General features: G+C 53.7%; 1 protein-coding gene across 1 annotated transcript in view; it reads left to right on the forward strand.

The window, feature by feature from the left end:
* Nucleotides 1–18,020, forward strand: part of Col7a1 (collagen type VII alpha 1 chain) — a 37,787-nt gene extending 19,767 nt beyond the window's left edge. The window contains exons 55-118 of the mRNA XM_090323452.1: nucleotides 57–101; nucleotides 326–352; nucleotides 517–546; nucleotides 637–717; nucleotides 796–831; nucleotides 907–942; nucleotides 1,030–1,110; nucleotides 1,364–1,399; nucleotides 1,771–1,833; nucleotides 1,915–1,959; nucleotides 3,295–3,330; nucleotides 3,406–3,441; nucleotides 3,552–3,647; nucleotides 3,735–3,770; nucleotides 3,876–3,911; nucleotides 4,014–4,061; nucleotides 4,353–4,388; nucleotides 4,497–4,619; nucleotides 4,715–4,915; nucleotides 5,017–5,052; nucleotides 5,132–5,185; nucleotides 5,334–5,402; nucleotides 5,482–5,526; nucleotides 5,638–5,700; nucleotides 5,906–5,950; nucleotides 6,319–6,354; nucleotides 6,457–6,492; nucleotides 6,653–6,697; nucleotides 7,111–7,143; nucleotides 7,223–7,285; nucleotides 7,382–7,417; nucleotides 7,513–7,593; nucleotides 7,698–7,766; nucleotides 7,849–7,884; nucleotides 7,962–8,003; nucleotides 8,141–8,185; nucleotides 8,274–8,318; nucleotides 8,844–8,879; nucleotides 8,966–9,025; nucleotides 9,160–9,267; nucleotides 9,662–9,733; nucleotides 9,857–9,892; nucleotides 9,974–10,033; nucleotides 10,145–10,189; nucleotides 10,400–10,435; nucleotides 10,794–10,829; nucleotides 10,919–10,975; nucleotides 11,140–11,211; nucleotides 11,598–11,669; nucleotides 11,845–11,880; nucleotides 12,061–12,141; nucleotides 12,592–12,645; nucleotides 12,934–12,987; nucleotides 13,345–13,407; nucleotides 13,804–13,866; nucleotides 13,976–14,092; nucleotides 14,482–14,559; nucleotides 14,648–14,701; nucleotides 14,842–14,890; nucleotides 16,252–16,284; nucleotides 16,400–16,486; nucleotides 16,609–16,701; nucleotides 16,788–16,982; nucleotides 17,960–18,020. Coding sequence (XP_090179578.1) covers nucleotides 57–101; nucleotides 326–352; nucleotides 517–546; nucleotides 637–717; nucleotides 796–831; nucleotides 907–942; nucleotides 1,030–1,110; nucleotides 1,364–1,399; nucleotides 1,771–1,833; nucleotides 1,915–1,959; nucleotides 3,295–3,330; nucleotides 3,406–3,441; nucleotides 3,552–3,647; nucleotides 3,735–3,770; nucleotides 3,876–3,911; nucleotides 4,014–4,061; nucleotides 4,353–4,388; nucleotides 4,497–4,619; nucleotides 4,715–4,915; nucleotides 5,017–5,052; nucleotides 5,132–5,185; nucleotides 5,334–5,402; nucleotides 5,482–5,526; nucleotides 5,638–5,700; nucleotides 5,906–5,950; nucleotides 6,319–6,354; nucleotides 6,457–6,492; nucleotides 6,653–6,697; nucleotides 7,111–7,143; nucleotides 7,223–7,285; nucleotides 7,382–7,417; nucleotides 7,513–7,593; nucleotides 7,698–7,766; nucleotides 7,849–7,884; nucleotides 7,962–8,003; nucleotides 8,141–8,185; nucleotides 8,274–8,318; nucleotides 8,844–8,879; nucleotides 8,966–9,025; nucleotides 9,160–9,267; nucleotides 9,662–9,733; nucleotides 9,857–9,892; nucleotides 9,974–10,033; nucleotides 10,145–10,189; nucleotides 10,400–10,435; nucleotides 10,794–10,829; nucleotides 10,919–10,975; nucleotides 11,140–11,211; nucleotides 11,598–11,669; nucleotides 11,845–11,880; nucleotides 12,061–12,141; nucleotides 12,592–12,645; nucleotides 12,934–12,987; nucleotides 13,345–13,407; nucleotides 13,804–13,866; nucleotides 13,976–14,092; nucleotides 14,482–14,559; nucleotides 14,648–14,701; nucleotides 14,842–14,890; nucleotides 16,252–16,284; nucleotides 16,400–16,486; nucleotides 16,609–16,701; nucleotides 16,788–16,982; nucleotides 17,960–17,976 — 3,771 coding nt within the window. The 3' untranslated portion in view covers nucleotides 17,977–18,020. The remainder of the gene's footprint in view (nucleotides 1–56; nucleotides 102–325; nucleotides 353–516; nucleotides 547–636; nucleotides 718–795; nucleotides 832–906; nucleotides 943–1,029; nucleotides 1,111–1,363; nucleotides 1,400–1,770; nucleotides 1,834–1,914; nucleotides 1,960–3,294; nucleotides 3,331–3,405; nucleotides 3,442–3,551; nucleotides 3,648–3,734; nucleotides 3,771–3,875; nucleotides 3,912–4,013; nucleotides 4,062–4,352; nucleotides 4,389–4,496; nucleotides 4,620–4,714; nucleotides 4,916–5,016; nucleotides 5,053–5,131; nucleotides 5,186–5,333; nucleotides 5,403–5,481; nucleotides 5,527–5,637; nucleotides 5,701–5,905; nucleotides 5,951–6,318; nucleotides 6,355–6,456; nucleotides 6,493–6,652; nucleotides 6,698–7,110; nucleotides 7,144–7,222; nucleotides 7,286–7,381; nucleotides 7,418–7,512; nucleotides 7,594–7,697; nucleotides 7,767–7,848; nucleotides 7,885–7,961; nucleotides 8,004–8,140; nucleotides 8,186–8,273; nucleotides 8,319–8,843; nucleotides 8,880–8,965; nucleotides 9,026–9,159; nucleotides 9,268–9,661; nucleotides 9,734–9,856; nucleotides 9,893–9,973; nucleotides 10,034–10,144; nucleotides 10,190–10,399; nucleotides 10,436–10,793; nucleotides 10,830–10,918; nucleotides 10,976–11,139; nucleotides 11,212–11,597; nucleotides 11,670–11,844; nucleotides 11,881–12,060; nucleotides 12,142–12,591; nucleotides 12,646–12,933; nucleotides 12,988–13,344; nucleotides 13,408–13,803; nucleotides 13,867–13,975; nucleotides 14,093–14,481; nucleotides 14,560–14,647; nucleotides 14,702–14,841; nucleotides 14,891–16,251; nucleotides 16,285–16,399; nucleotides 16,487–16,608; nucleotides 16,702–16,787; nucleotides 16,983–17,959) is intronic.
* The last annotated feature ends 1,081 nt before the right edge of the window (nucleotides 18,021–19,101 follow it).

The raw sequence follows: 19,101 nt of genomic DNA on the forward strand, positions 1-19,101 counted from the left end.
ACACACACACTCCAAACACTCTGCCCTGAGTGACCCTGATCTCTGGCTTTTTACAGGGCAGCCCTGGACCCTCTGGACCCAAGGGTGATCGTGGGGAGCCGGTGAGTAGTTGCTGGGTTGGCCTCTGGACTCCAGTGGCATGGAGATTCTATTTGTCTTGCTATAAATCTGTGTCCATGTGATTATAGACATTCCTCCCCTCTTCTCCCACCCCAAGACCTGGCTTCTCTTTTAGGGGTTCACATGAAAAGGCAGAGGGGAGCCTAGAGCAAATATAATCGATGCCCTCGAAGCTCCTGTTAATTCTCATCATTTCCTTTCCCAGGGTCCTCCAGGTCCCCCTGGACGGCAGGTAAGCATCACTCTGGGTCTGATCTTCTTGTCATTTCCCTTCCACTCACTTTTCACCTCTTCTACTTCCTCTATGGCCCCCCCTGCCCCCGACACTTCCCGTTGATCCTCCAAGCCCTTCACTGAGCCCATAAAATGCTCTTCTCATGGGTCATTCTCTTGCAGGTGGACACGGGACTTGGAGCCCGAGAGAAGGTACTGGGGGTCTAGGAAAGATCCCACCGCCCCCTCCCAACAGGACCTGGCTCATGGGCTGTTTCCTTAGCAAGTCTATCTCTGCCCTAGGGAGAGCCTGGAGACCGTGGCCAAGAGGGTCCCCGGGGGCCCAAAGGTGATCCTGGCCTCCCTGGAGCCTCTGGGGAGAGAGTGAGTATAGTTACCCCTATGGAGGTGTGTGGGCCTGGATAAAAACCCTTCTCTGATTCTTCCTCTTTCTACCCTCAGGGCAGTGATGGGCTCCGGGGAGCCCCAGGCCCACAGGTGAGTGCTGAATTTGTCCCCTTCAGCTGAAGTCCCTTCTTGCCCTTCACTCTTACCTCACCTTGTTCCTTCTAGGGAGACCCAGGTGTTCGAGGCCCAGCAGGAGAAAAGGTGAGAGAGGGTGTGCTTTGGGAAGAGACACCGCCCCTCAGAGCCGACCTCAGCCTTCCGAGTGTCTCACCACTCTGCTTTCCTCAGGGTGACCGAGGCCCCCCAGGTCTGGATGGCCGCAGTGGGCTAGATGGAAAACCAGGCCCCCCTGGCCCCTCTGGGTTACATGTAAGTTATGGGTGTCACTTCCGGTCATCCCTTTCTTCCAAACTCTTCACAAGAGAGCCTGACAGACACCCTGGCCTTGTCTATCTGATCTTGACCTTCACCTCTGGGCCGGGAGTCTGGTCTGTTTCCTCCCAGAGCCCTATTTGGGTATGGCATCCCGCTTGCTCCGAGGTTTGGGGTTCACCGGAGCTAAAGCCCTGCCAGCAGGTAAAGGAGACTGTTACGCCATGGTTGACTTTGACTCTTTCCTCAGGGTGCTGCGGGGAAAGCCGGGGAACCAGGGAGAGATGTAAGTGAGGGGAGATACTTGGGCAGAGGGGGTGACTCAAGGGCCCAGCCATGTTATTACAGTCACAGGATCGTGAGGAGCAGGGGCAGGACCTGCCTTAGCGAGTGGTCTTGATTCCTGGGCTGCCTATCTTAGTAAATCCTCCTTCCTTGTCTTGGAGATCTTAGCAGGTCCCAAAGGCTGGGGATTTTTCCCTTGGGAATTTTATGAGGAGTCCCCAAATTCATTTCCCCTGTGCCTCAGAGGATCTCAACTTAGAGATCTTGGGGAGGGGGGGTCTCTACACTGGAGGAAGGTCTTTTGTAGTCCATGAGATGTATACTAAGGAATCTCTCAGAGGCCCTCTCAGTCCCAGTAACCACTTGTTCTAGGGGCTCCCTGGCCTTCGAGGAGAACATGGCCCCCCTGGCCCCCCCGGCCCCCCTGGAGTACCGGTGAGTCTGAGTTTTCATGCCGTCTTTTTGAGTCTTTCCTACCCTCACTAGAGCCCTGACATCAGACTGATGTTCCCACAGGGAAAGACAGGAGAGGACGGCAAACCCGGCCTGAATGGAAAAAATGTGAGTATGTCTAGGGCAGTCAGAGCAAAACCTGCTAAGAGACACTAATAAAGCTGGGCACCAGCGACTCACACCTTTAATCCTAACTAGTCAGGAGGTTGAGATCTGAGGATTGTGGCTCAAAGCCAGCCCAGGCTGAGAAGTCCCTCTGAGACTCTAATCTCCAATTAACCACTCAAAAACCTGAAGTGGCGCTGAGGCTCAAAGTGGTAAAGTGCTAGCCTTGAGCAAAAAGAGCTCAGGGACAGCTCCCAGGCCCTGAGTTCAAGCCCCATGATGGACCAAAGACATATATATATATATATACACATATACATATACATATATACAATATATATATACATTGACACCTGCAAATCTGGCCCAGATCTGCAAATGCATCTGAAACGTGATTCTAGGTGCACACGCAGGCAACTTTGCAGACACGTAATGTTAACTGGATGTGCCAGCTCGTGTCTGGATGGCCTATGTGTGCCAAGATAACCTGCAGCCACTGGCTCAGGCAAAGAGCCACCGACATGGGTCGAGAGGTGACGAGATACTGGCAGAAAGCCACATTCAACGACTTGTGGAGACAAGTTGACACACAGACACTGCCACTCAGACTCAGCTATGTGCCGCTTGGACTCAGGACTGCACATGTGATTCAGGCTACGCCATATGACACATTTGGGGATGTGCTGGCACATGCTTAAAAAAAAAAAAAGTTCTGGGGGCTGGGAGTTTGGCTTAGTGGTAGTGTTTGCCTAGCATGCACAAAGACCTGGTTTGATTCCTCAGTACCATATACATAGAAAAAAGCCAGAAGTGGTGCTGAGGCTAAGTGGTAGAGCTCTAGCCTTGAGAAAGTCCAAGGACAATGCTCAGGCTCTGAGTTCAAGCCCAGGACTGGCACAAAAAAAAGTTTGGGGGCCAGAACTGAGGCTTGATCTCAGGGTCTGGGTACTGTCTCTTAGGCAGGCCATGATGTGCAGACAAGACTGACATACAATCACCTTCCAGGACCCACACAGGTACACCAGCTAAGACACACGGCTGCACACATTTGCAGGACATGTAGACACATACCTCCCCAGAGATACATGCATTTGGAGTTAGATCTAGAGAGCCAGAGGCAGGCAGGTACAGGTGCAGGTAAGCAGACCCAGTAGGCACATTGGCAGACATGCAAACTGCTGACTCAGATGGACAGAAGCCATGCTTCAAGACACACAGGGCCATGGAGCTTTGAAGCATAGATCTTTGATCTTAAGTCACCTGAAATCTACTGAGACAATATCTTGCAGCCACACACTAATAACCTTTTGGGATATAATATAAGTCCTCTACCCACAGGGAGAGCCTGGAGACCCTGGAGAAGATGGCAGAAAGGTAAAGCCCCCTCCCCTGGGACCTGCTCTTGGCCTTGGCTTGGGCCATGTCTGTAAAAGCCTGTGTCTTCCTTAGGGAGAAAAGGGAGATTCAGGCGCCCCTGGGAGAGAAGTGAGTAGCTAGCATTTTTTGCCACCCCGAGCCCCAATCCTGACCCTGTAAATACACTCCATTCTCTCCTGGGCCTTTGGGGGTCCTGATGCCAACTGCCTCCTCCACAGGGTCACGAAGGCCCCAAGGGTGAGCGTGGAGCCCCTGGTATCCCTGGACTTCCGGGCCCTCCCGGTCTTCCAGGACAGGTTGGAGCTCCTGGGCAGGTGAGTGACCAAAGTAGTTTGAACAGGAACATAATCGTGGACTGCCATAATCCGGTGTGACGCCTGTTCTCTTCTGTCATATCGCAGGGTTTTCCGGGTGTCCCAGGAAGCGTAGGTCCCAAGGTATGTGTGTAAAATATTCGATAGGAGACTATGGCTTAAAAAAAAAATAAAGGCTGACCAAGGTTTGTGGACAGCTTTCTCCACCTGGTCATTCTTTACCCTCAGGGTGACCGTGGTGAGACTGGATCCAAAGGGGAGCAGGTGAGGCCTCTATCTTTTTCACCTATCCACATTGCCACAGTAACCCCCGTGGACCCCTCCCTACAAACTGGGTCTTTGTGGCCCACCATTTAATCTCTCTAGGGCCTTCCTGGAGAACGTGGTTTGAGAGGAGAACCTGGGAGTATGGTGGTAAGCTGCCCTTGGGACCCAGGGCCCTTGATGGGAATTTGCATGAGTCTCGGAGCCATCTTTCCATCCTGTTCCCCTCACACAGGCTCCACAGGTTCAGTCGTCTGTGCTCCATCCCTCATCCCACTGGGATATCTGTAGCCTTAGTCATGGGAACCTGAGCAGGGCCGAGAGGCCTAGCCTCTGCCTCAGCTTCAACAGAGGGCCAGGGACAAGAGGGTGTGAAGTCTGTTTCTGGGAGGGAGGGGCTTCTCTTTCATGAGCATCCATTCACCATCCCTTTGTTCCCAGAATGCAGAGCGGTTGCTGGAAACAGTCGGTATCAAGGTAGGTTATTTAAGTTACTAAGGTGGGAGTGGAAGGCGGCCAGTACCCAGAAGGCTCAAGGAGTGAGTGATGGGCCCTGCTCCTCTGTCTTCCCTTGCTATTCATCAGGCATCTGCTCTGAGGGAGATTGTGGATAACTGGGATGAGAGTTCTGGAAGCTTCCTGCCTGTGCCTGAACGACATCGTGGTCCCAAGGGAAATCCAGGCAATCCAGGTCTGCCAGGCAAAGATGTAAGTGAGTGGGTCACTGCCCAAAGATACCCTATGGAGGGCAGAGTTATTTAGCCACCCAGCATTCATTCATTCGCTCATTCTGCATTTCTTAGGGCTCCATTGGTTTTCCTGGCGAACGAGGACTGAAAGGCGATCGTGGAGACCCTGGCCCCCAGGGGCCTCCTGGTTTGGCCCTTGGAGAGAGAGGACCCCCTGGACCTCCTGGCCTTGCCGGAGAACCTGGAAAGCCTGGCATTCCTGGGCTCCCTGGCCAAGCTGGGAGTCTAGGAGAGGCAGGAAGGCCAGGAGAGAGGGTGAGTCTGGGGGCTAACCAGAAGGGCCAGGGAAGTGGAGTCAGGAAATGGGACCCTCATGGTGGAGACCTAACCCTCACACCCTTGCCACTGGATTTCAGGGAGAACGAGGAGAGAAAGGAGAAAGAGGAGAACAGGTGAGCTGGGTGAGACTCCATGAGGCGGGAGCCAATCAGAAGCTATGGTTACACAGCCACCCAATTTTCTGTTCTGCAGGGCAGAGATGGCCTTCCTGGCCCCCCAGGTCTACCTGGTCCTCCTGGCCCTAAGGTAATCACCCCAGCCCTGTGACTGGTGACCAGGAAGCTACCCTTAGCTTGGGACCTAGAAATTCCATGTGATAATCAGGCCCATAATCTTCTATGATGCCCCCCTCCATGCGTCTTTGACACTCTCACCCATGGCCTTGTGCTTGTAGGTGTCCATAGATGAGGCAGATCCTGGACTCTCTGGAAAACAAGGACTTCCTGGACCCAAGGGTGCAAAGGTGAGTGTAGGATTGGTCTGCAGGCCACTCTCCTGCCATGCCACTAGAGCCTGACTGGACAGACATGTAATCCATACAGGGAGATCCAGGCAGCGATGGTGACCGAGGCTCCAAAGGAGACAGGGTGAGGAACTCCACCCCACTGTTCTCTCCTCCTCCTCTATTGGGCCTACTGGCAAGCGGTGTGTGCACATGGCAGAGACTGGGGACTCAGGGCATGACATTCTGCTTACAGGGTATGCCAGGCATCAAGGGAGACCAAGGAGAGCCTGGGCAGAGAGGTCTCAATGGCAGTCCGGTGAGTCCTTTCTCCCCCCCCCCCCAGCCCCATGCCACATATAGACGAGAAGGTGACTCTTACATGGGTTCTCCATTCAGGGCTGAAGTTGACACTGCCTGGAACCGTCCAGAGCCTTCCTCCAGCTATCTAGGGTCATGGTGGGTGGAGGAGAAGCTAAGGTTGGAGTATCATGGCAGGATGGTCTTAGATGTGTTCTCCACAGGGTTTACCAGGAGAGCGTGGTATAGCTGGGCCTGAAGGGAAACCAGTGAGTAGATATACAAGCCTGAGATCTGTGTGTGTGTGTGTGTGTGTCTGTCTGTCTGTCTGTCTGTCTTTGGTTTTATGTATGTGAGCATGTCTGTGTGTCGGCCTTTAATGAGCGTGTACTGGTTCTGTGCCTCCATGCACAGGTATGGACTGTATGCATAACGTCCAGCAGAGGTTTACTGTGTGTATCTGCATGTGTATGGGTGCAGGCCCAAATGTGGGGACAGTCCACAGATACATGCTGACCTGGGCCTGGGACAGCGGGGGATGTGGTAAAGGGCTCCCCAAGCAAAGGCCCCCAGAATGTGGGAACAAGCCCAAGCACAGTCTAGATCAAGTCAGCTCAGTGACTTTTTCTCTGTTCAGGGTCTGCAGGGCCCAAGGGGAGCCCCCGGCCCAGCGGTGAGTACTCAAGCACCCCCACTTCTCCCGAGCCCTGCCTTTGCCCAGGGTGATTCCCTGATGGGGTGAGACTCACTCCTTTCATCAGACTGTCTCCAACAGGGTGGCCATGGAGACCCTGGACCGCCTGGTGCCCCGGTGAGTGATGGGGAAACGTTTTCTGGCAGGGGTCTGAGGGGTACGGAAAGGGTAGAACGGGTATCAGTCACTACAGATGAGCTAAGTCTTATTTACATGCCTCCATGGGCTCAGGAAGATAATGCCAACCTCTGTCACCTGCTGTAACACTTTTCTCTAGGGTCTAGCTGGTCCTGCAGGACCCCAAGGACCTTCTGGCCTAAAGGTGGGTGTCGGCATGTTGGTTGGGGGGAGGGGTAAGTGGGCAGTGATGGAGCTGGCTCCTTTTGGTGGTGGTGGTGGTGGTCATAGGGTTTGAACTCAGGGCCTAGATGACATCCTTAAGCTCTTTGGCTCACACTTTACCACTTTGAGCCACAGCGCCACTTCTGGTTTACTGGTGGTTTGTTGGAAATAAAGAGTCTCATAGCCTTTTCTGCCTGGGCTGGCGTTAAACCGCAGTCCTCAGATCTCAGCCTCCCCAGTAGCTAGGCTGACAGGCGTGAAGCACCAGCGCTGGGCTGAGGTGGCTCTCTCGAGCCCTGTCCACATCCAGGGCAACATCTGCCCACTTCCGGGACGGAAGCTCAGGCGTCCAGTCATGTGGGCCCTGCTCATATGGTTGTGGGTCTTTTGCAGGGGGAACCTGGAGAAACAGGACCCCCAGGCCGGGTGAGTAGTCCAACCCACGGGGGAGGAGCACAGAGGGAGGGGTAGCATGAACACTGCCCTGAACGTTCCCTGCTTCCAGGGCCTGCCTGGACCTACTGGAGCTGTGGGACTTCCTGGTCCCCCAGGCCCTTCAGGCCTCGTGGTGAGTTGTTGTGACTCCATCAGTGATACCGTATTCCACGTCCACCCCGTGTCCTCCTTTGCCTTCATGTTACCCTCACATATTTTCCTCCTTCAGGGTCCTCAGGGGTCACCAGGTTTACCTGGACAAGTGGTAAGTTTGAAGGCAAACTGACCTGGGCTCCAGTGGGTGGGGGGGGAGGTTAAGGGGCAGCCAGGCAGATCCTTGACTGAGGTCTTTCATCTTAGGGGGAGACAGGGAAACCAGGAGCCCCGGGTCGCGATGGTACCAATGGAAAGGATGGAGACCGAGGAAGCCCTGGGGTGCCAGTACGTGTTCTGGGGGATGCTTGTACTATCTGGGTGTGAGAAGTGGGCAGCCAGGGACAAGATGGCAGAGCGATTCTTGAGTTCTTCGCATTGCTCTGCCACAGGGATCACCAGGTCTACCAGGCCCTGTTGGACCTAAAGGAGAGCCTGGACCCATAGGGACCCCTGGACAGGTGACCTTTGACCCCACCCCTACCCCAAGCCTGTTTCTACAACCCATCTAAAATGACCCCGACTTACAAGTATATCCCACAGGCAGTAGTTGGGCCTCCTGGAGCAAAAGGAGAGAAGGTAAGTATGGGAGGCCTAGGAGGAAAGGCCAGGAGTTGCGGAACCAAAGAATCCCACTGAGCCCTCTTCCTCCTTAGGGGGCCCCAGGAGGCCTTGCTGTCGACCTGCTGGGGGAGCCGGTAAGTGTGACCCCTGCTTTACCCACACTCATGACCTGCCATATCCCTTATCTGACCCCTAGTCTCATGCCTCTCCCTCCTCCAGTCTCTCTGTCTGTGACTGATGCCTTTGTTGCCTCCCACACGTGCATTTACAGGGGGCCAAAGGAGACCGAGGATTGCCAGGGCCACGGGGTGAGAAGGTGAGTGTGCCAACCCTAAGGCGTGAGCATTGAAGCAGAGAGGATGAGGCTGAGAAGCCAGAATCCCTCACTAATTCCTTCTGTATAGGGTGAAGCTGGCCGGGCAGGAGAGCCAGGAGACCCTGGGGAAGATGTGAGTCTGAGGTCTGGGGCGGGTCCAAGTTTGGCTTAAGAACTATGGTTGCTTGGGCTGGGAGTGTGGCCTAGTGGTAGAGTGCTTGCCTAGCATGCGTGAAGCCCTGGGTTCAATTCTTCAGTACTACATACACAGAAAAAGTTGGAAGTGGTGCTGTGGTTCAAGTGGTAGAGTGATAGCTTTGAGTAAAAGAAGCTCAAGGACTGTGCCCAAGCCCTGAGTTCATGCCCTAGGACTGGCAAAACAGAAAAGAAAAAAATAAATAAAAACTCTGCTTGTTGGGCCGGAGTTTGGCCCTTTCATATCTGAACCCTGTCTCTGGCTACCTGTTCCTACATATCTGAATCCCTGTACCTGTACCCCTAAACTACCATAAATCTGTGGTCAAGATGAAGATTTTCCTCAGTCTGCACCCTCACAAACCCAGGGATCATGTCTGAGTTCCCTCGATCATGATCCCACCCTCTTAAATGCTACCTATTTTTGTTTGTTCATTTTATTTATTTATTTATTTTTGTTTAGGGTCAAAAAGGGGCTCCAGGACTTAAAGGTCACAAGGTATATTTAACTAGAAGGTTCCCTAATGAGGTTCTGGTTCAGAGACTCTCTTGATTCTGATAAGACCCTTTTTTATTCCTTTAAAGGGTGACCCAGGAGTTGGGGTCCAAGGCCCCCCTGGACCTTCGGGTCCTCCAGGTATAAAGGTAAGTCAGTGTTCTATTACTAGTTGGGAGGGTGATGGGGAGGGCAGTCCCTAGTGGTGGGAGGAAGAGGGAATTCTGGGCCGAGTCCTGGGAAGGGCTTATAGTAGTGACTCCTCCTCCACTTTCTATTTCAGGGAGACCTGGGTCTTCCCGGCCCTCCTGGAGCTCCTGGTATTGTCGGATTCCCTGGTCAGACAGGTCCTCGAGGAGAAATGGGCCAGCGAGGCCCCGGTGGAGAGCGGGTGAGGGGCTGAAAACAGCAAATGGGACCTTAGTGGCTTCAAGACCTGGATCTGAGCTGGTCTGCTGGTGGTTCCCGCCTGTAATCCTAATGACTCAGGAAGCTTAATTCTAAAAGATTGTGGTTCAAAACCCAGCTGGGCAGAAAAGTCTGTAAGACTCTTATGTCCAGTGAATCACCAGGAAACCAGAAGGAGCCCTGTGGCTCAAAGTGGTCGAGTGGTAGCCTTGAGCAAAAGAGCTTAGGGACAGCAGCCCAACAACAAAAATCTGGTAGTACGGAAGGAAGAAGGGATTCAAACGTTGCCTTGAGAGTTGTTCAGTCTTGGCGGGGGTGAGGGGAGCTAGAAGGTTCCCAAGTAACTCTCTGCCTCCTTCATCCTGTTTTTCCCCTAGGGTCTGGCAGGCCCTCGTGGGAGAGATGGTCCCCCGGGCCCTTTGGGGCCACCTGGACCACCAGGACCAGTGGTAAGTAGAAGCATCCCCATGTCCGTGAGTCCGTCCACCTGAGGAACAATGGTGGGAACTCGGGTTAGGCTGTGGGGTTGAATGAATGGGGTTCAAGGACCTTCAATTCCCTCTGACCCACAGGGAGCCCCTGGGGCCTCTGGATTCAAAGGAGACAAGGTAAGATGGTCATCCCCTCCCTTGACCCTCTGTCCCCAACTCAGTCCCCTCACTTTTCCCTGATGTGTTGTTGATCTGCAGGGAGACCCTGGAGTAGGGGTGCCTGGGCCCCGAGGGGAGCGTGGAGAGCCCGGCGTCCGGGTACGTATGTCTGCGTCACCGTCAGGGAGCCGCTTGTGATGGCTCCCCACGTCACAGCGCTTGCCTTAGATTGGCAGGCTCTGAGTCCACAAACCTAATGTCCCTCTCCAGGGTGAAGATGGCCAACGTGGTCAGGATGGACCCCGCGGACCTATGGTGGGTCACACGAGTGGTGAATCCAACCCCTTCCTGTCCCCTCTGGGCCCTTAAGACTCTTTATAGTATACCCCAGGCTTCTGTTCTTCTTGTCTTCTCTGGCCCATTTTTCCCCGCTACTCCTTCTCCCCTCTTCCCCTGCTCCCATTGCTGCCTTCTCACTAGGCTCTCCCAAATTTCCATAGCTCACAATCATCTTCCTTCACACAGGGCCCCCCTGGCAGCCGGGGTGATCAAGGGGAGAAGGTAAGAATGTTAGGAAACAGGTCTTGAGATGAGAGGCAGTGGGGATGGATCTTATAACTCAAAAGTGGGGTGTCACCGGGCACCAGTGGCACACGCCGATAATCCTAGCTACTCAAGAGGATGAAATCCGAGGATCGTGGTTTGAAGCCAGCCAAGGCAGAAAAGTCCCCGTGAGACTCATCTCCAATAAATGAAGCCAAAAGTGGCATTTACGGTAGAGCACTAGCCTTGAGCACGAAGAGGTTCAGGGACAGCGCCTTAGGCCCTGAGTTCAAGCCCCAGGATGGATTAAGAAAAAGAAATAATAATAGTGGGCTATATCTAGCTTGGATGGGACTCATACTCTTCCTCCCACCAGGGTGACGCTGGCACAGCAGGTCTGAAGGGTGACAAGGTGAGTGGCTGTGAGGGAGAGCAGGAGGAGGAGACCGGGGTCTGACCGGGGTCTGCTCCTAACTCCTTTGACGAGCCCCAACTTGCCAGGGTGACTCGGCTGTGATTGTGGGTCCTCCGGGAATTCCGGGTGCCAAAGGGGACACGGTGAGTGAGTCAAAGTCTTGTGTAAACTGCATGTCCCTCAGGTGTGCAGGGAGTTTTCTATGAGGTTGACCCTAACCCTCGAAGATACCCACTCTCCCCAACCCAAGTACCCCAGAATTTAGAGGCCTCCAGCCTCTGACTTTGACATCTAACTCCTGACTCAGGGTGAACGAGGACCTCGGGGCATAGATGGTGACAAAGGACCTCGGGGTGACATCGGAAACCCCGGTGACAAGGTGACAAGGGAGGGTGGGTACTCTATATGGTATCCTGTAGGCTATATACCCCAGTGTCCTAGGGGTCAGAGAAAAGGCTAGAAAAATGGGGGGGGACTGCAGTGAGGACTGGGGGGGGCCTTGAGTGACAACAGGAGGGGAGTCTCTGTGAGGGCCTGTGAAGTTTTAGGGGTGCTCCAAATGAAGTTAGGAGCCCAACGTAAGGGGGAGAGAATCTGGAGGTGCCCAGTTGGGCTATAAGCCCCAGTTCTGCTGTACTATTCCATAACCCCTGGGGACAGGAAGTGGGAGTGACACAGGAGCTCCGCCCCACCTGCTTGGTTCCAGCCATACGGATGTCTCCAGGATGGTTTGCGTCCTGACTGTCCTCCTGGTCATTTCCACAGGGTACCAAAGGAGAACCTGGTGACAAAGGCTCCACTGGACCCGTGGGAGCTCGTGGATTCATAGGACCCAAGGCAAGCTCTGACCCAGATAGACACACACATCTGTCTGTCCCTGGATGTGTGTCGGTTAAACAATGCAGAGTTCCTGGGCCCCAGCCACAGGTCACCTAGTAGGTGTGCATGCTGGTAGGCCAACATGGAGCACGGTCACATTGAAGGACTCCCCGCTAATTTGCGTTTCCCACAGGGGGAATCTGGTGCTACAGGAATCCCTGGTGACCCGGTAAGATGCCCCATCCCCACGAGGGCCTCACCCATGTAACCTTTGACCTTATGGCCCCACCCAATGGCTCCACAGGAATGAGCACTCCCCATAGAGGCCTCGTCCCCATAGCAAATCCTGCCCTTCCTGGGCTTCCAGTCTTCCGTGATGACGATCTCACATTGACCTCTTTCTTCCCAGGGAGCCCCAGGAAAGGATGGAGCCCCTGGTTTCCGAGGAGACAAAGGAGATGCTGGCTTCATGGGTCCCCGGGGCCTCAAGGTGGGAAAGGGACAGGATTTGTTTGTTGGTTTGTTTCTTGGTTGTTTATCTGCTCAGGAAGGCCTTGTTTGGAAGGGTAAGGGATCTGGGGACAGGTGTAGGGTACCCAGAGTGAAGGTGGGATGGTAGGTCAGATTGGAGGGTTTGTTTTAGGCTGAAGGGCTCATAAGAGTAAGGTGTGTTGGGTGCCCGTGACTCACGCCTGTCATCCTAGCTACTTGAGAGGATGAGATCTGAGGATCACAGTTCAAAGCCAGCCGAGGCATGAAAGTCTATGAAACTCTTGTCTCCAATGAACCACCAGAAAACCAGAAGTGGCGCTGTGGCTCAAAGTGATAGAGCACTAGCCTTGAGCTAAAAAGCGTCCAGGCTCAGAGTTCAAGCCCCACGACTGACACAAAAAGAATGAGATGTTTGGAAATTAATTTCTCCTCTGCTTTTCTCCTTCAGGGTGAGCGGGGACTGAAGGGAGCCTGCGGCCTTGATGGAGAGAAAGGAGACAAGGTACAGAAGGAACAGGAGGGCCGGGAGTTTGGCCTAGTGGTTAAAGTGATTTCCTAGCATGCATAAAGACCCGGGTTCGATTCCTTGGTACCACATACATAGAAAAAATCCGGAAGTGGTGTTGAGGCTCAAGTGGTAGAGCTCTAGCCTTGAGAAAGTCCAAGGACAGTGCTCAGGCCCTGAGCTCAAGCCCAGGACTGGCAAAAAAAAAAAAAAAAAGGAACAGAGCAGGCTGGGGATTCATGAGGCCTGGGACCTAAGGCTAACCTCTCTACTTGATGTTTGCAGGGAGAAGCTGGTCTCCCAGGCCGCCCTGGGCTGGCAGGGCGGAAAGGAGAGACGGTGAGTGAGGGACACACTCAGAAGAAGAAAAGGAGCCAGTCACTGGTGGCTCACGCCTATCATCCCAGCTACTCAAGAGGCTGAGATCTAAGGATGGTAGTTCAAAGCCAGCCCGGGCAGGAAAGTCTGTGAGACTGTCATCTCCAATGAACCATGAGAAAATGGGGAAAGGAGCTGTGGCTAAGAGTGGGTAGAGCGCTAGCCTTGAGCTGGGGAGCTCAGAGATAACACCCAGACCCTGAGTTCAAGCCCTGTGACAAAAAAAAAAAAAAAAGGAAGGAAGGAAAAAGAAAAAAAACAAAGTAGGAAGGTGACAGGTGAGTCAGGGCCAAATTCATGTTCTCTTTTTTTTTGTAGGGGGAGCCTGGATTGCCAGGCCAGTCTGGGGCTCCTGGCAAGGAAGGCTTGATTGGTCCCAAGGTAAGGTCTCTTTAAGAGTGGACATGATGGGGCCTGGGAATGTGGCTTAGTGGTAAAGTGCTTGCCTGGCATGCATGAAGCCCTGGGTTCAATTCCTCAGTGCCACATACGCCAAAAAAGCTGGAAGTGGCGCTGTGGCTCAAGTACTAGAGTTCTAGCCTTGAGCAAAAATACTCCGGGACAGCGCCCCGAGTTCCAGCAACATGAGTTACAGAAATAAAAAGAAAGAAAGAAGGGGAAGGGGCTTAAACGCCTCAGAGCAGGGGGTACAGTGGGGTTCATGTCATCGGATCATAGCTCGGGGGGTGATCGGTTGGTTCAGAGAACTCACGGAGGTTCAAGGAGGTGTAGGAGCTGAAGGGAGTCAGGGTGTCTCTCATGCTGCTTTGTTCCCAGGGTGACCGAGGCTTTGATGGGCAGTTGGGACCCAAAGGTGACCAGGGTGAGAAAGGAGAGCGGGTAAGCCAAGCTCAGTGTTTTATTGATGAGTGGATGAGAGCATGCTGTTTGGGAGTGGGTTCACCTTGGAGGGGGCTCTGCTCACTGACTCTATCCTATCTCTTCCCAGGGGCCCCCAGGAACTGGGGGCTTCCCGGGACCCAGAGGCAATGATGGTTCTAGTGGGCCTCCAGGGCCACCTGGAAGCGTTGGTCCCAAAGGACCCGAAGGACTTCAAGGCCAGAAGGTAAGAGTCCCCAACTCTGAGTCGTGACCCCTAAATTACCCTGCTGTGTGCTTTTCCCTCCCTCCCTTCTTCCTTCCCTCCCTCCCTTCCTCCCTCCCTTCTTCCTTCCCTCCCTCCCCTCCTCCCTCTCCTTCCTTCCTTCCTTCCTTCCTTCCTTCCTTCCTTCCTTCCTTCCTTCCTTCCTTCTTTGTCTTGCAGAAGATTCAATGCAGGCCCTCACGTATCCCTACTGAAAGACACCCCAACCTTCCTGTCCCCTCTACCCATCAAACTCCTGGATTTATAGACACCATGCCCCCAACTCCTTAAGTTATGATCCCCCAACCTTTTTTCACCTCTCACCTTCACCATCCCTATCCCTATTCTCTTGATCCCTTTGTGACTGACAGGGTGAGCGAGGTCCCCCCGGAGAGAGTGTGATGGGATCCCCTGGGGCTCCTGGGACCCCTGGTGAGAGAGGGGAGCAGGTGAGTAGGAATTCCTGGGCTTGTGGTTTAAAAAATATGGGTGACCTCTGGTGGCCGCTAGACCTCTGCTTCTATCTTTTGCCCCTAGGGACGGCCAGGGCCTGCGGGCCCCCGTGGCGAGAAGGGAGAAGCTGCATTGACAGTGAGTGTGGGCCTGGGTGGGCTGAGGCCTTGACCCCCCCACCTGGCTTGGTGTGCTCTCCCCTTGATCCCTGGTATATACACCCTGTGTCATTCCATGACTCATGGGTTCTCCTGACCCTTGTGGTCTTGTGTTCCCAGGAGGATGACATTCGGGGCTTTGTGCGTCAGGAGATGAGTCAGCATTGTGGTAAGTGGTCGGGTGGCGGGGTTGGGGGGGTGGGGGTCTCCTGGGTTCCATCCCCTTCTCATCCCAGCACACCTAGATGTGGATCTCCAGCAGGTGCCCAGAACTTACAGGGAATGAGAGTTGAGGAGCTAGGGAGAGATGGATGGCTTTACAAGATGGCCATGGTATGGAACAAACCAATGGACAGAAAGGTCCTCGTGGTAGGACACTCACAGAGGCAGGTGATGTCGGAGGCCCTGGATGGATCCAGATGTTCAGAATGACTGTGGGGGGGGGGGGCACAAAAGATGCTTCCCCTGCGCCCCCCCACACAAGTGGTAGTGATGTCTGTAGGAAATGAAGCTTCGTCTCCTCTTCTCTCTTTCTCTCTCTCTCTCTCTCTCTCTCTCTCTCTCTCTCTTTCTCTTTTTTTTTTTTTGCCAGTCCTAGGCTTGGGCTCAGGGCCTGAGCACTGTCCCTGGATTTTCTCAAGGCTAGGGCTCTACCACTTGAGCCACAGCACCACTTCCGGCTTTTTGCTACGTATGTGGTACCAAGGAATCGAACCCGGGTCTTCGTGCATGCTAGGCAAGCACTCTACCACTAGGCCAAACTCCCAGCCCCCCCTCTCTCTCTCTCTCTCTCTCTCTCTCTCTCTCTCTCTCCCTCTCTCTCCCTCTCTCTCTCCCTCTCTCTCTCTCTCGCTTTTTGGTCAGTCGTGGGGCTTGAACTCTGAGCCTGGGTGCTCTCCCTGAGCTCCTCAGCTCAAGGCTAGTGCTTAAACACTTGGAACCACAGTGCCACTTCTAATTTCCTGGTGGCCCACTGGAGATAGGAATCTCATGGACTTTTCTGCCCAGGCTGGCTTTGAACCATGATCCCCGCATCTCAGCCTCCTGAGTACCTTTAATACAGGTGTGAGCCACCAGCACCTGGTTCCCAACTTGCTTCCATTGCTGCTTCTCCTCCCATTTTCTCCCCCTCTTCCCTCCTTCCCTTTGTCCCTATTCTCGTTTCATTTTTTTCCCTTCACTGTCTCTTCTGCTTTCCTGTCTCTGTATATTTCACCCCTACTCATCTGTCTCTGTGTCTCTGTGTATCTGTCTTTCTGTCCCTGCCTGCCTGTCTGTCTGTCTGTCTATCTTACTATTTGATCCATATCTCCACTCCTAGCTTTTTGATGGTTCCTTGGAGATAAAGAGTCTCACAGACTTTCCCTAAGCCCAGCCAAGCTGGCTTCACACCATGAGCCTCAGAGACCTCTGCCTCCTGAATAGCCAAAATGACAGGCATAAGCCCTGGCCCCTAACTCCTCATCCCTCTGATCTCTCCATCGTTGTCTCTATCTTTCTCTCTCTCCTCCTCCTCCTCTGCCCCTCCAGCCTGCCAGGGCCAGTTTATTGCATCTGGATCACGTGAGTACATTTTCTATGCCCAGAACTTTCTTCACCCTATCCATCATGTGGGCAAGGGAGCCTGGCTGGGGAGTAAGTGGTGACCCCAGATGTCATCTCCTAATCTGTGCTGCAGGACCCCTGTCCAGTTATGCTGCAGACACAGCTGGCCCCCAACTCCACCGGGTACCTGTGCTGCGGGTCTCTCACGTGGAGGAGGAAGGTGAAGATGAACACAGAGCACATGTCTTGTACATGGGGTCCACACGTGTGGAGATGAGAGCGGTCTACCCTGCTCTGGGTGGGTTTAGGGGGGCAGGATGATACAACACACCCTGCTTTCAGGCCAGGTGCCCCCTGAAGACGACGAATACTCTGAGTACTCTGAATATTCGGTGGAGGAATACCAGGACCCTGAAGTCCCCTGGCCTGATGATGGTAAGAAGGAGGGCTGGGCGTAGCGGGGACCCCCAGGTCCCTGTGATTCCCACCATTCCTGCTGATCTGATCTCCATTTTTCCCAGACCCCTGCTCCCTGCCCCTGGACGAGGGCTCATGTACCGCCTATACCCTCCGCTGGTACCATCGAGCTGTGTCAGGGGGCACGGCCTGTCACCCCTTTGTCTACGGTGGTTGCGAAGGGAATGCCAACCGTTTTGGGACTCGTGAGGCCTGTGAGCGCCGTTGCCAGCCACGGGTGATCCAGAGCCACAGAACAGGTAGGAACCAGGGGACTGGATCCTGGGCCCGCTCAGATCAGGGCCTAGATGAGGACTACTTGGGTCTAAGCCCTGGGGAATCCTTTCCTTCAGACAGGAGAACCTTCAGACCACATAGACCTCACACTTGACAGGCAACTGCCATGAGTCTTTCTTTTTTTGCCAGTCCTGAGGCTTGCACTCTAGGCCTGGGCACTGTCCTTGAGCTTTCTCCAAGGCTAGCACTCTACCACTTGAGCCATAGCACCATTTCTGGCTTTGCTGTGTTTGTGGTACCAAGGAATAGAACCCAGTACTTTGTGCTTGCTAGACAAGCTCTCTGCCACTAGGCCACATTCCCGGCCCTATGAGTCTTCTTTCAGTGTCAGTCAGAGTCTGTCTTTCTTTTGGCTGGCTTTGTATTTTATTTTTGATGTGTATGTGTACTGGTACTGTTTTTTGGGTTTGGGTTATTTTTGTTTGTAGTAGGGCTTGAACTCAGGGCCTGGGCACTGACCCTGAGCTCTTTTTGTTCAAGGCTAGCTCTCTACCACTTAGAGCCACAGTACTTCTTCTGGTTTTCTAATGGCTATTTAGAGATATGAGTTTCATGGATTTTCCTGCCCAGGCTGGCTTTGAACCACTATCCTCAGATCTCATCCTCCCGAGTAGCTAGGATGACAGGCACGAGCCACTGGCGCCTTAGCAGTACTTGGTTTTGAACTCAGGTCTGGGTTCTGCCCTTTGGGCTTTTTCACGCAAAGCTGATGCTCTACCCTTTGAGTCAGGATTTTTGCTGGCGAATTGGCGAGAAGTCTCATGGATTTGTCTGCCGTGGCTGACCAATCAAACAACAACCCTCCCATCTCAACCTCCTAAGTAGCTAGGATTAAAAGGCGTGAGCCACCAGCACCTGGCTTTGCTGTATTTCTCTGGGGCTCACACACTGAGTGCAAATGACAGGGTTGAAACCCCCTTTTCCCACCTACCTCACTCAGGTGCTGCCCAAAGCTGAGGCCCAGATGGTGGTGCTGCTGCTGATGACGGTGGTGATGGGGAGGAGGAGGAGGAGGAGGATGGGCCCTGCTGTCTTCCACTTGGTGCTAGAGGCCAACGTGCACATGAGCTAGTGTGTGCGTGTCCACTCTCGATGACTTGGTCCTGCGGGTCTAGCCTTTCCCCCCCTCAGTGGACAAACCCCTATTGTGGATCCCGCCTCCACGACAGAGGACTCACTGTGGGGTGGATGGGGGGGGGTGCTGTCTGACCCAAGCCTGTGATGCTATGGTGCTGATTTGGGGAGGGAGGGGCATTAAAGCTGCTGTTTGAAAAGGTCCTTGTTGTGACTATTTGGGGGGAGATTGGGGGGTTTAGGAAGCAGATTTCTGCCCCCCAGGGGTCAGTTCTATCTTGCATGGGTACAGAATACCATTGCCTAATAGCTGATCCTTGTCTGAAAGCCCTCAGTCCCCTTATTTGGTCCCCCAAAAGCCACTATGGTGGGAGTTATGGTGTCACTGCTCCCCAGGAGAGGGTGAGTCATAGGTGAGAGGGGGTGTTGTCTCATGCCAGGAAACATGCCCAGCTCCCATTCTAGGGGGGCACGGGGGAGATAAATAGGGGGGGAGGAAATGGTCAGACTGCAAGGTTAGCATTGCCTGGTTCCGGCCCCAGCATCCAGTGGTCCTTACCTATCCCCAGAGGAAGCTGGCAGCTGGTAGGATGGGGAATGGAGTGTTGGGGGATTGAGGTCACCAGGGGTTTGGGTACATGGCGATCTCTAGGCCTGGGAGGTTTTGAGGTGTTTAGCTGCTCTACTTCAAGGGCCCCGGACCCTGTCTGTCTTGCTGGAGAAATTGCAAACTCTCTTGCTAAGAACTGTTTTCTGTCTCTCTAGATTTTTCTCTTTCTCAGTCTTCCAGTCCGTTTTTCTTTGTCTTTAAATATGTGTTTGGTTGTTTATAGATAAGGTCTTGCTCAGTTTCCTAGGTCGGTCCAGAACTTGCTCTGCAATTTTGGCTGGGCTCGAACTTCAAATCTTCCTACCTCAGCCTCCCAGCCTCACAAATGGTAGGATTACAGGTGTATCCACCAGGCTTAACTTGTCTCTGAACATGAAGTCAAGGCCTGGGCTCTGTCC

This window comes from Megascapheus bottae, chromosome 32, assembly GCF_031878675.1.
Source record: "Megascapheus bottae isolate mThoBot1 chromosome 32, mThoBot2.hap1, whole genome shotgun sequence".
Lineage (NCBI taxonomy): Eukaryota > Metazoa > Chordata > Mammalia > Rodentia > Geomyidae > Megascapheus > Megascapheus bottae.